This window comes from Mandrillus leucophaeus, unplaced genomic scaffold, assembly GCF_000951045.1.
Source record: "Mandrillus leucophaeus isolate KB7577 unplaced genomic scaffold, Mleu.le_1.0 Scaffold462, whole genome shotgun sequence".
In the NCBI taxonomy this organism is placed as follows: Eukaryota; Metazoa; Chordata; class Mammalia; order Primates; family Cercopithecidae; genus Mandrillus; species Mandrillus leucophaeus.
Window position 1 is genome coordinate 2,083,192 of NW_012104943.1, and position 14,542 is coordinate 2,097,733.

The window sequence follows — 14,542 nt, forward strand, 5'->3', positions numbered from 1 at the left end:
TCTATCTATCTATCTATCTATCTGTCTGCCTGCCTGCCTGCCTGCCTGCCTGCCTGCCTATCTGCCTGCCTATCTATCTATCTATCTATCTATCTATCTATCTATCTATCTATCTATCTATCTATCTATCTATCATCTATATTTGAGACAGGATCTCACTCTGTCGCTGAGGCTGGAGTGCAGTGGCGCAAACTTGGCTCACTGCAACCTCCACCACCTGGGTTTAAGCAATTCTTAATGCCTCAGCCTCCTGAATAGCTGGGATCACAGGCATACGCCACCGCGCCAGGTTAATTTTTGTATTTTTAGTAGAGACGGGGCTTCACCATGTTGGCCATGCTGGTCTCCAACTCCTGATCTTAAATGATCTGCCCACTTCAACCTCCCAAACTGCTGGGATTGCTGGTGTGAGCCACCGCAACTGGCCCCCAAGTCATATTGAAATGAAAGAAAAATGAGATTGTTTTCTTCCCAAATAGTTAACATTTTTAACATTTAAAAACAATTAAACATGTTAAACTGGTAAATTAACATTAACTAGTTAAGTTACCCGTTACCTCAGTTACCAGCAGTGAACTCACAATCTGAAAATTACAGGAAGATTAAGTTTTGGGTTCACGGTGTAAATTAGTGTTAAAGAGAGGTAAAATTTAAGTGGAAATTACTGCTAAGATTGAATGAAAAGTGCCAGAGATCCAGTAAAAAGTTGCTTCTAGAAGAAATAGTAAATTTACAGGAGCATAAAACAGATGGGAGTTGAGAAAAGGCCTTACTAAAACTCTCTTGAAACAATGAGGTTATTATACAATTGGACATGGATTTGGAGCTTATAGGGAAAAAAAAAGTGTTGGATGAAGCAATTTTTCTCATTGAGTTAGGAAGAGTGTGTTCTTGTTGAAAAAGAAAAGGTGAGAGAGAGAGAAATAAAGAAACAAGAAAAAGCAGATACGAAGAGAGGCACAAAGACAGCAAGACAGCAGATCTCTTGCTTTCACTCCTAGGTATAGGACACTGGGGGGATTTAGTGCCCCCAGCTGGTAGAATTTAACTTCCCTGACAAAGCGCCTGTACTACTTGTTGAACTGCTTTTCCTTCCACTTCAGTTGAGGTCTCCCCTCGGCCTCCAAGCCACCGCATCATTATTTTATATAGGCAGGACACCATTGGCCGGACACAACACTCATTTCTGTTTAGGACAGATTATCTCTGTCATCGAATCTGTAATAATTGCATCCAGTTCAACCTTTCGTCCACCTTTCTCCGTGATGGGGCTATTTCTCTCAGCCTCTTTGCTCATGGAGTAGGATGGGCATTCCAAGTCTATCCTCCCTCTTTCAGCTAGCCATGAAGTTATCTGGAACCCTCTGGATGCAGCCCATGAAACCCCACAGGCCACAGCCAGCATGTTTGAGTTCTACATTCCGTCTTTCGTGATCATCTATTCCCACTGCAGAGCTCTCTGGGGTATTCTGATGTGCTTTGCAGAAACACTTTGCCACATTCTCAATGGCTGTCAATCCATTCCTCCCACACCAGCACCCTAGTGCGGATGCAGGTAGGGCTGGGTCCTCCATGGCTATTCTCAGAGCACCTTCCAGGCTGGTGTTGTCTCCTTTGTGGAGTCACTATCTCCCTTTGTTCCAGTGCCTTTTCTTCATAGAAACAGTAGAAATATTGCCATTGCCAAAATCCAATAACTCATCTCTACTGGAAAAAGAAGGTGGAGACCAGGAACCTGGACTATTTCCTATTCTCTTTTGGGAGTAGAGTTTTGCCCTTTGTGGACCATCTCAGACTTTTTTTTTTTTTTTTTGAGATAGAGTCTCACTCTGTTACCCGGGTTGGAGTGCAATGGCACAATCTCGGCTCACTGGAACCTCCATCTCTGGGTTCAAGTGATTCTCCTGCTTCAGCCTCCTGAGTAGCTGGGATTACAGGTGCGTGCCACCACGCCCGACTAATTTTGTATTTTTAGTAGAGATGGGGTTTCACCATGTTGGTCAGCCTGGTCTCGAACTCTTGACCTTGTGATCCGCCCGCCTTGGCCTCCCAAAGTGCTGGGATTACAAGCATGAACCACTGCGCCTGGCCAGATTTTTGTTTTAAATGGAATGGCTATGACATTCATAGGAGCCAGATGTTCAGTCAGTACCAGTTGTTACCATATGAGAAGACAGATGAACTAAAATATCAAGCTTTTCCAAATGAATACACACATATGGACCCAACCTAAGCAAAGGGAGTGAGAATTCTAAAGAAAGTTGGGGAAAATCTCCCTCTTGATTTGAGTCATATATTCTAGAAAGTTAGTTCAGAAAAGTTTCCCCTACTCTATAACTAGAAATCACATTTTCTAAAGTCAGAAGGGACCTAGAAATTATGTAGCTTGCTTTCTCATGTAGGAATAAAAAAATTGAGCCCAGAGAAGTATAGCGACCTGTTCCCAATCACACAGCAATTTAGTGAGGACTGGAGCCCTCAGGCCTGAGTTGGGTGGATTATTTTCTGCACCACATTGCATCTGTGATGCTCTGCACACATTGACTTTTGCCTGCCTTGTAAACATCTGCAGTGTTATCAGAAATTAGCTGTTTACAGCAAGGTCATGTGTATCAACATCTGAAACACTTGCCTTCACATCTAGCACGTGGAGTTCCACCCGCACCAGGCTCTCCTCCTCGGAAAACATTTCAATCCTGTTGACGTGGCTAAAGTCGGCTAAAAGAGCCACCAGGTTGGTTTTGGTGTTGATGACATGGCTTATGCCATACCGGGGCCCAACCAGGAGAGTCACTTCCGAGCGCTTTTCCGCCTGCTGAGAAAGAGAAGTTGACAACATAAAAATACTGAACCTCTGAAATGCCATGCCAACTTGAACCAACGATCCTATTTTTATAAGATTACATTTTCTTTAGAAAGTGTTTCTGGGTCATACTGTACTAAATCATCCAATTAGAAGAACCAGATACATGACTGATTTGAGGCTCTGATAAATTATGAGTAATTAGAAAGTAAATGTTAAAGCACAGTATGTTCATAATCATAAGATGCTTTTAGAAATGAGGTTTGTTTTTTTCTTTTTGGTTTTCCTTTTTTCACTGTGAAAGCAACTTCTGGCTCAGTGATTTAAAAGAAGGCCATTGTTAGAATCCTTTGATTCTCTTGGTTCTTCACATTTCTTTTTCTAGGGCATTCTGCAGTGGTGTTATCTAGTTTAACAGTTCTTCTGATATTTTCAGACTGTTGTGAAGTTGGTTAGAAATGAAGGCTGGAGAAGATTCACAGCTGATTTGCTTTTGTCATCAAAGGTGGAATGAGCTGCTGTGGCTTCCAAGAGAAAGCAAAAACAAAACAAAACAAAACAAAAAGAAACAAATTACCACTAATGTTGCCTTGAACACACGGCCCCCATACAATCGCAGGTCACTGAGGAACTTGAGATAATGGACCTTGGCTTGTAGTGCAGAGAGCTGAGGAGAGAAAAGAAACCTCAGGTGTTAACTCTATTGGGTATGACTCCATTTCCGCTGGAGACCAGCAGAAAACAAGGCTAAGATAGAACGATGATTTTACTGCTGAAAAGTTGAGATGTGACAAAGACTCTTCATTAGGAATAGAATTGCTACATATTTGGTTTCCTGATGAAGGACTGGAACATAAAATCAAGATTCACATCTTATTCATTAGAGGGTCAATGTATGGGGCACTCATGGGTATAGATATGCTGGGCCGGGCACTCAACAAGTGAGAACAAGACCATAAAATGTTCCATTGAACATCTGCTCACTGGGAGATTTCAAGAAGTGAGAGGAGCCTTCTACTTGCAATTAGGGACAAAGGTGAGGTGTCTACATATATTCCCATTGCACAAGAGACTCACCTGAATGTAGACTTTGTGGGAATCATTTTGAATACGCACCTGCAATCTAGGCAAAGCCTTCTAAACAGGCCCTTTACACTTCCCCTCTCAAGTTTCTTCCATTCCTTGCAAGTTTTCGGGGGAAATGAACTTTCTGAGATCCAATCATTGTGGACATGTTTGAACTTGCTATATAAGGCTCAGTTTTATTAATTCAACTTGGAAAATCTGTTGAGTTTCACGAATGATTTATAAATGAAATTTTATCCAGATGAAAGTTATCTTTACAAAGACTTAAAAATGTAGGTTCCCATATCACTAAAAAGAGTATTTGATTTAAAAAAAAAAAAAAAGGTCAATGTTTCATACTGAATGTGCCAGGGATTTTTTATTAAGGTTGAAATTTTCCAACAAGGTGTAGATCACCATTAAGTGGCAATGACCATAAAATTCTATTTTCAATTGCAGATGACTTGCCAGCTTATTTGTTAACTATACCTGAAGGAACTGCTCTTTATATAATTGTTACTTAGCACCATTCATCCATCCTACTTCTTTAAAAAATGCAAAGCATTTGCAAATTGTTTTGAAAGCAAACTATTCACTCTTGGCTAGAAAAACAACCTTTAAAGGACAGTGATGGATAAATGGATAGATTGATTGATCTTACAGCAGTTATCCAAATTATTATGAGTGGGCCAGGCTTGGAAGAAAAATCACAAGTCAATTATAGAAATCAGCTTCCAGCAAATCAGAACTGAAGTTAAGAACTTGACCCGCATTGTCTTGCTACATCTCTGTAAGCTGAATGCTCAACTGTGATCAAAGACACCCTTCCCATGAAATTGGGAAGTGAGTTAAAGGTGGCTGATAGTGTGGTGAACCTGATTATACTTAAAAAACAAACAAACAAACAAACAAAACAAACAAAAAAAACCGTCATGGGGTGTGGAGGGGATAGAAATAAATGTGCCTTACCCAGTAAAAACGACTTAAAAAAATCAGACACTAAGACAAAATAATTCTCCATGTAAACAGTGATTTGTATTAGAGTCACACAAATTTCTCCAGCTAATATCAATTGGAAAGTGTTCTTCGGTTAGAAGACTGCGTCCAATTTTATAGATCCAGTATTTTAAGGCTCCTTCTCTTTCTGGTTCCTGGAATCTTTTGCTTTTTATTACCTATAAACTATACCTCTCTTTTCTGACCAACAGTATATTTTAAAATTTCCTTTGTGTTTCTTTTACTTAATGAAAACAAAACAAAAGCATAAAAAGATTTTAACACTAATGATGGTGAATGACAGCAATAATTTTATCTTCCCTCTAAAGGTAGGTTTGAATCCAGTGTTTGTCAATAGGGGTGATTTTGTTCCCTGGAGCACATTTGGCAATGTCTGGAGACATTTTTGTTTGTCACGATCATGGGAGGGTGCTACCAGCATCTTGTGGGTAGAGACCAGGGATGCTGCTAAATATCCCACAATACACAGGATGTTCCCCGTAACTCCCTAACAAAGGATAATCTGTTCTCAAATGTCAATTATGCCACAGTTGAGGATCCCTGGTTTAATGAATGTGATCTCTGGCCTGCAGGGCCTCTTGCTGGCTGTTGTGCATTTAAGCTGGTCTGAGCAGTAAGCAATTGCATGATTGAAACATAGAATTATTTCACAATTCTATCTTCTATTCACAAGTTCTCAGAGGCTATGCAAACTTTTCCTCGATGGGCACATGAACACACACCTCCCCCCTACAGTACGGAGTCCATAACTTGTGAGAAATAAATAGGTTTCTGTATGAATACTTATTTTTCATTAGTGTTAGAAATATGTTAATAGTTAGAAAAAAGTTACACAGTGTTACTGCTTCTGAAAATATGGTACTAAGTATTTTATTCATGAGCTAATTTTAAACATTTAAAAAAATGCATTCAAGCCTCTCTCTTTATAATTTTCTATTAAGATGCAAATGTGATACCTTTTTACCCGGTGGTACCAAGTTTTGATTTGCTTTGACAAGGTGTGAAAGTGCTTTCTTTATGTTCTTCTCTTTCATGCTTTGCAGCACAGCAGAGGGAAGAAAAGTCTCTAATCCCCATTCTTTTCTGCAATAAAGAGCATATCTTTAATTTCACATTCTTGTGATGATGAGTTATCTAAGACAAAATGGTGCTCTGATGTTTGTTGGAACAAATGAACCCTTGGTAAGGCAGAGAATGGAGACAAGTCCCCAATTAAGGAAGTAACTTTTAGTTTGCACTCAGGACACACACTACTTGATCATTAATACGTATGTTTGCATTTAAAAAGAAATCTATTCCTCACTCTATAGAGACAATGCTAAGGAGGCATTTGGAGCCAATGTAAAGTGAAGAGACATTTTGTCCAACCAACTTCTGAATCTCTTCAAAGTCACTCACGTATCCGAGTTTGTATTTCCAACACCAATTTCTCTCCATCCCTTTGTTGATTTCTATTCTCCAGTCTCCCTGTCTGCTCACATTCTTTCTCTCTTCTCTTAGAAGAATGGATGCAAGTCCTTCATGTCCCCAAACCATTCTTCCCTGTCCCTCCCCTCCTCCATGGCTATTTCTCTAGGCACACACAATTCTTTTGTCCTAGCCAGTTCATGTCTAACTCCTTCCATCAACATTTCTTGCTGGTGGTGTGGAATTGGGTGTGATTCATGACTCTTAAGTGTGCCCGGTATTGATGTGGAGATGCTGGCATCATTCATGGGTATGGATGTACAACAAAATGACAACAAATGGGACTGAGTTAATACATTTTTACAAAGAGCCAATTTCCCCAGAAATGACTACAACTCCTTTCTTAGAAGGTCCCATATTTTGAATTCTAGGAAATCTATCCTGGAATAGAAATCCTACCCTAGGTTATGTGTCTAACCAGTGTCTTCTAAATTATGTGAAGACCTTCAAGAGGATTCCAGTTACTTCTCCTGTTCCAGGTCCTCTCCAAAGAAGGGTAGGAAGACAACCTACCTCCACCACTTGACCATTCATATTCTTCACTAGTTAAGAATGGTATATTTCATGATTACGTTTTCTTCCTTCTCAACTTGTACTTACTGTCTTTAGCCATCATTTGGCACTACTTATGGGCTATCTTGTAATCCTACTTGTATCATTATTTTAAATAATTACTTTTCTTGTCTTTTTATCTTGTTTTTACAATCAGAGCACAAGTTCCTCAATGGCCAGGAATAGAATTCATACATATTAGTATTTTCTACTGTCCTAATGTGAGTGCTATATAAAATGCTCAATGAATATTTGTTGGTCAAAGGAATTTATGAATGAGAACATTATTATAGACTTTTCAGGATTTTTACTCAAGCCGGATATCTCTGAGACGTTTTTGACTGTACAATGTTCAACCTGGTAAAATGTGGGTACAGAAAGTAGGAAAATAAATGCATTTTAATTGTCTGAAAATCATCTCAGGTTGTGCAGGCCACCTTTTCAAATGGCAGCCAGTTTCACCTGTCCCCAAGAACTTTAGAAAGGAGAGTGGAAGGGGGTGTGAATGTGTCCAGCTGAGCACAAGATCTCTTTGTGAGCCGAGTCTTTCTCAGGATACAGTCATGCTTATGTGTGGGGAGAGAGAGAAAGCATTTGGAAGGAGTGAACTGAAGGCCTGAGGTTCTCAAATTGCACATGAGGATTTTTCCCTACATGTCAACAGGTGACTGAGAGTTGTCAGAACAGTGGTGTTAAAGTCAGCAAGTTAGAGATTTAATCCTTCCCAACACAGGCTCATGAATTTATTGAGAAAAGCCATTTTGCCCCCTGGTGGGTCAACCTGGCATTGTGGAATTTAGAAAGGCTTTCTAGGCAGCCCATGAGAAGCTTCTTTGGAAAGTGGGATTTTAATTAGTTTATACGTCTTTTGGAGGTGAGATTGCAAGCAGGGTGTAGGGTGAGGTCCAAAGCTTTAGCATTACATGTGTTTCCAAACACAGGTGCCTCAACCCATCACACAATCTATAGGACAATGGGGAGTCCCACTGCCTGGGTTTGAATCCTGTATCCCCCCTGCCCCCCCGTTAATAGCCATTTGACTTGGGCAAGTTATTCTGTGCCTGGTTTGCTCATCTGTAAAATGAAGCTAAAATCCTACTAATCTCATAGGGATGTTGTGAGAATTAAACAAGTTAATGTGTGAAAAGTGCTGAGACCAAAGCTTGGCTTGGAATCAAGCCCCTTTAGGAATTCAAAAATTTATGCTTCGTTTTAAATATGTCCCTCGTCTTAACTACAATGCTCCAAAGGTGGATTAGAAATGGATCTCTTCTACCAAAAATGAGCATGATATTCATACATTTTGCCACTGGCGAATAAATGCTTTGCCACAAACAAGATCAATTTTGGACAAATAACAAAAATACACCCGGGCTAAGGGAGGCGGCATGTCTGTCTCCGAAATGGCGCTGAGAGTCAACACTTACTCGATGTATTTGAGGGAGATTTTCTGCGTTTGCTTGGTGGTAACGGTTGCAATGTACATTTGTAATGCGGCCAGCCGCAGGGCTATGTCATATTTCAGCTCCGGCCCAAATCGCTCCTGAACCACATCGTTACAACTCTGCGAAGAGACCAGCAGGGGGCACAGTTTGTCAAAGAATGGGCCGCAGCGCGTGGACTTAGAGAACAGGTGACATACATTTCCCCAGAGTGTTTCAACCTTCACTTCCCAGGCAGGGAGGCTAAATGTGGAAACATCTCCATCGTGCTGCTTGGAAACGAGTCAGTATTTAATTGCACACGCAAACACAGAGACCACACAAAACATTTAGCATTCATCGACGAGCTGCTATTTAAATATTTAGCTTTTTGTAAAAACAATTAGGAATTTAGGTATGAAATTTCCAAACACAGGTGCCGCAGCTGAATGCATAAAGCATTGATAGCATAATGTGGCTTCTGGAGTTAGGCTGCCTGAATTGGAATCTTAGGCTTGAAACTTGTTTCTCCACTTCACTGGGGGCACAAACTTGGGCACCTTCTTAATTGTCTGTGCCTCAGTTTTCTCTTCTGTAAATTGGGGATAATACTGCTCCCTGTTCACTGGGTTGTGGTGACGATTAAATGAGTGAACCACGGAAAGTCCTTAGAATCCCAGCACTTTAGGAGGCTCAGGCGGGTGGATTACGTGAGCCCTGGAGTTTAAGACCAGCCTGGGCAACATGGCGAAATCCTGTCTCTACAAAAAGTACAAAAATTAGCTGGGCATGGTGGTGTGTGCCTGTAGTCCCAGCTACTTGGGAGGCTGAAGCAGGAGGATCGCTTGAGTCCGAGAGTTTGTGACTGCAGTGAGCCTTGATCACACCACTGCATTCCAACCTTGGTGAAAGAGCAAGACCTTGTCAAAAAAAAAAAAAAAAAATCCAAAACAAAACCCCTAAAGCTCTTAGAACTGTACTTGGTAGGGTGTAAGCCCTCTTACATGTTTACTACTGTCACCACCAACATCATTCTCCTCCTCGTTATCAGCCACAGCAGCCGCAGGGAGGCAGAATTAGCAAGGCGATTGAGCACAGTGGCTTGGGACTGATACCCACCTGCTCTGGCGTTCTGGCTTTCCCAATGGCTACCTGTGTAGGTGGTTTTAGACCATTCACTTTAACTCTTGCAGCCTCAATGTACTCATCTGTGCAAAGGGGATTCATATTAACTATCTCACTGGAGTGGCTGGAGGATTAGATGAGATACACATCAAGTGCCTTATCACAGCACATTGGTACACTGGATAAGGGGAGCTATTGAACTCCTCCGTTCACTTCAGGAGCGACTGCCCTACTTTTTCAAGTGCCTGGCTTTCTGGGAGTCATTCCTCCTCTTTCAGTCTTAGTTTATTCATCTGTAGAATAAGGCCACCTATCTCATAGTGTTTGTTGTGGGGATCAAGCTGAAGAGTGGCTGAGAGTGTGTCATCAAGTGTAAAGTGCCGCTTGGGAACAGAGGTTGGCTTTGGAGTAGTATCCTCACTTACTGTTTAGACACAAGGCGGTGAGCTAAGTGCTGTTGGGAAGTGCTGCATTGTTTAGGCATATTCTACACTTGTGTTCACTTACTTTTGTTATGGGAAACTGGATTCCTGGGCTAGAAAATATGGTATTTAGCTCCTTTCTTATTTCCTTCTTTCTTTATTCTTTGGCTTGCCTCAAGAAGATTTTGTTGGAGCTCAAAAAACAATACCCCAAAATGAAGGCCTCAGAAACAAAAGTTTTTCGTTGACCTTCTCCTGCCCTCCTGTTTTTTATTTCTATTCTCCCTAGAGGCTAGCCATAGAAACTAGAATCCCTCTTCTCCAAGGTGGGTCATAGAAACTAGAACTCCCTTTCCCCAAAGCCAGCCATAAAACCTAAAAATACGACTCTAATTTTCCCTCTGCCCTATCTGTGTAAAAACTGGCCATAAAGAAATTATCTGACCAACATGGTTTGATTGTAGGTCATAAGACTCCCATTCCAGAAAGGGTCCTGCCCCACACCCAGAAGGAAGGAACGCTGCTCAGAGGCCAAGAAGAATCTAGGCCTTGCTAGGTTTCTTCATTCAGTCCATTAGCATTAGCTCAGGCCCTTTTTGTCCAATCCTATTTCTACACAGCTGTCCATACTTTGTGGAACATTAGCATAAAAATGGACAATTTCCCTTGTATCTTTGGGACTTCATTCTAAAGGCTCCCTTTTCTCTAATTCATTTGTCTTTTTCAACTTGATCTTTTAGTAAAACTTCAGGGGGCCCTTGGCCTCAAATGAAAAACGATATCAAGATTTACTTGCCTCCTTTTCAAGAGAAGCACGTTTATAACTGCTTCCTATATTGATTTTACTAAAATAGGAACATGTACCCCCAGATGGCTTCTGCATACAATATTTATACTGTGCACACTCACCCATGCTGCACCAGTGCTATGCCGTGCGTGCATGCTCTGTATCCACATGCCATGGGTGCATGTCTCTCAACCCATCACTTCACTGCTAAGAGTGAAGTCACATTCTGTCCCCTGTTCATCCCTAATATGACCTTCCACCTTTGCTTCTCCTTAAAATCTTAAACCTGTTTGGATTGCACAGTACCCCTTGTCAGAAGTGGGTTTGTCCAGAGACAGGAGATAGGGTGGTCTGATTTAAGGCAGCCTCTGAGAGCAGTTACAGGCTGCCATTTTGTTTTGCTAGTCTTGGGTTTACCAGTTATTTCCAAGTGCTCAGGGTTGTCCACATGGGCTCCAAGGGGTTGAGAGCGCAGATAGGGTCATTTTATAGAGTCCCATAAAGGATGGGGTGAGAAAGCCATTGGCACAGTGAGGAATCAATTTTTTGAGAAATCCTTTTCTTCAATGACTGCTACGCCATGATGGATTGAAAGAGGATTTGGACATATAATTTAGAGACAAAAGCCCCAGGTTTGATTCTAGGTTCTGTCAACTTCTAATAAAATGACCTTGAACATGGCATTTCGTCTCTCTTGAGCCTCAGTCTCCTTATTGGAAAAGTGGGTTAAATCTCAAAACAACTAACTTGAAAGTTAGCAATGAACTCGCAAGGTTTCCATGATACCTGTAAATATGTTTCATGAAGTGGAAGATACTTGATAAAGATGAGCCATCACTATTACTTCTCCTAAGAGTCATAGCTGGGACCATATTTCTCATCACTGCTTTACCCTGTATTTAACTAGACTTCTAGATGAATTTTTTGACAAGGTGATTAGTCACTTCATTATATTATATAATTAGTTCAGACTGATTCTGGAGAATGAGTGTGAAATTTGGAATATATATATATATATATGGTACTAATCTTGCTTTTATTACTCTCAACTATATTACTTAAAATACAGTTATACAAGCAAATGGGTAGTATCTGTTTTGCTAAATAGAGATCCCAAAAGGCTCCACTTGAGGCTTCCAAAATGTTCATTTATAACTAACATGTTAGATCTTAAAAAGGAAACCAATAATACTATAGTATATGAAAACATTTTGGAGCCTCTTAGGTCTTACTCATTTGCTAATTGACATAACCGTCTTTTTCTTAACAGATAGTGGACAGGTAAATGTCAGTGTAGCCCATTGTAATGACAAATTTGAACAATCTGGACTATTAGCATTTATTGTTAATATATATGCTAAAATCTGTAAAATATGTCATGGACCATTAAGAACTAGGAGATTAATAGATACTAGTATTGCAACTTCTGTTTTCATTGTCATGATTCATCTAGTCAATGGCTGCTGTCCTCATTAGGAGCCCACTAAGTTAAATTGATTTTATTTTTGTAAAGTGATACATGTTGCTCCTGCTTACTCTTTTGTTCTCTAGGCTTGTTTTATTGCATCTTTTTAGTATCTTGAAATCAACATGGGCACCCAGACACCATTTGCAGATCTGTTGACTTATATTAGATGTTATTTTATTAGACTTACGGTAGCACGCATTCTGTGATACAAGGCACTTCAAAGAAGAGGGTCTGAGGCAAAGACATTCTCATTTCCTGTTTCAGCGGAGGATATATGACAGTTGCTTTATTTTGGTCTTTATTGTCTACGATACCTGTTTTTCCATTTCTCCCCCTCTGGCTACACCTTGAAGAGGTGGCTAATTCACTGCCTATACTATACTCAAGGCAAGAAAGCAGAAACATCCTCAGTCTTTTTCTTTTAGTTCCTGGGCAAGATTTCCAGACACATTTTCCTGTTCTGAGGACAGTCTCACATGTATAAAAAACATGTGTCTGTTGAATGAGAAGGATCTCCCTGAACTGCATTAGATTTGTGCAAACACACCTTAAACAGAACTGGGTTTGGCTGTACTCCTTGTCTACTTAAGAGGTGTCCTCTCCCCAAGACAAATGCAACCATATTGTTTTTTTTATAAATGCAATGGACTTGTGATGTTTAAATGGAAGCAGAGTAAAATAGTTTTAAAGCACCCTCTTGTGAATGGGGTGAGTATGTAATTATAGAGAACAACCACTGAATGCACTCACTGTCTACAGCGACTACTGACCAGCACCTGTAACTATTTATTTGCAACTAACAATGTAGCACATGATCTGAGCTGCAGTGGCAAAGCCCTGGGTTGGTTCTCAGCAGGGACATGGGGAAGACACAGTAACAGATCAGCTGAGAATCAGGCTCTGTTTCATGCGGTCATGTCTGCTGGAGACAAGGAGATATTGTTGACAAGTGAGGGGTCCAGGTGATCAAAGCTTAAGATTTAAAAAACCCAAAACGTGGCAGTTTTGTTGTTCGGGGTGGTAAACATTTTAAAGCACACTACACATTTCTTTACTTGGTCAACAGGTTTCACTGAACAGGACTTGACTTTTCCCAATGATGTAGGATTATCTTCATGAACATTAATCGTCCCACTGAGCTGTAATACCACAGTCTTCCAAAGGCCACTGAGGTGGGGAAGGTTTGACTGGCCTCAACCTGAGTGCCCCCATCTGCTAGAACATTCTTGTATGTTCTGTGTCTTTCCTGTCTGACTTAACCTATGATCTTCAGGGCTTATTGCCACTTTAATTTATGTCACCATTCTTAACCTCTGGTACCTACCTTGTCTAGTCTCTCTTCCATCTTCCACCCACGTTTTTTTCTACCCATATTTTGAAGATTACAAATGTTTTGAAATATACAAGAAAGTATTAAAAATAGTAAAGCAAACAGCAGTGTTATTAACTACCTAGAGTTAACAAATGTTTTTTTTTATTATATTTTTCTTACTTTTTTGCTTTATGTATTTTATATATGGCTCCAGCAGTCTTTGCCTTATACAGATATTCTCAAAGACAGAATGTCTTCATCATCTTCTTCTCCTTTTTTTGGCTTCCCTTTTGTTTTTTCTCTTTCTGGCAGTCAGGAGGGGGAGGTTATGTTTAGGTTTGCAACCTCTTCAAGTAGTTAGTTCTACTGCTAGATGTCTAAGCTGTCTAAGGATTAGGTAAGTTGGTTTAATGTGATTATATTGGAAATTTAAGTGAGAGTAATAGGAAGCAGTTATAGTAAAATATAGGAACACCTCATAAATATCAACTTGGATAAATTCCCTTTGGGACAAACTACACCAGATACTCATTCCTGGAAACTTTCATTTTTGGGGAATTATAGCCCAGAATCAGATATTAGTCTGGAAAAGACTGTTCTCTTCAGGTTTTACCACCTTGAAATTAACAGTTCAGTAAAATGAATATCACAATTTTCAGAAAAATCTAAGCATCAAATGAATGAATAAGTAAGTAAATAAAGGAGAAGGGAAAACTCTCACACCAATTAATAAGTGCAGAAGCAATAAGGAAATTAGAAAAATCATCATTTTCAACTACAATAATAATGGATTCAGATAAGAATAATCAATTAGGGCCAGGCGTGGTGGCTCATGCCTGTAATCCTAGCACTTTGGGAGACCATGGTGGACAGATCACCTGAGGTTGGGAGTTCGAGACCAACCCGACCAGCATGGGGAAACCCCGTATCTACTAAAAATACAAAATTAGCCTGGTGTAGTGACGCATGCTTGTAATCCCAGCTACTCGGGAGGCTAAGGCAGTAGAATCTCTTGAATCCAGAAGACAGAGGTTGCAGTGAGCCAAGATCGTGCCATTGCACTCCAGCCTGGGCAACAAGAGCGATACTCTGTCTCAAAAAAA

The 14,542-nt window shown here is 40.4% G+C and overlaps 1 protein-coding gene across 3 annotated transcripts in view; it reads right to left on the reverse strand.

Annotated features, from left to right (window-relative positions):
- FRMPD4 (FERM and PDZ domain containing 4) overlaps positions 1–14,542 on the reverse strand; it is an 860,788-nt gene that overhangs the window by 14,349 nt on the left and 831,897 nt on the right. For all 3 annotated transcript variants that reach the window (XM_011994863.1, XM_011994862.1, XM_011994865.1), the window contains 4 exons: positions 8,332–8,468; positions 5,842–5,968; positions 3,381–3,470; positions 2,633–2,815 (listed from right to left, as the gene is read on the reverse strand). In XM_011994863.1, coding sequence (XP_011850253.1) covers positions 2,633–2,815; positions 3,381–3,470; positions 5,842–5,968; positions 8,332–8,468 — 537 coding nt within the window. The remainder of the gene's footprint in view (positions 1–2,632; positions 2,816–3,380; positions 3,471–5,841; positions 5,969–8,331; positions 8,469–14,542) is intronic.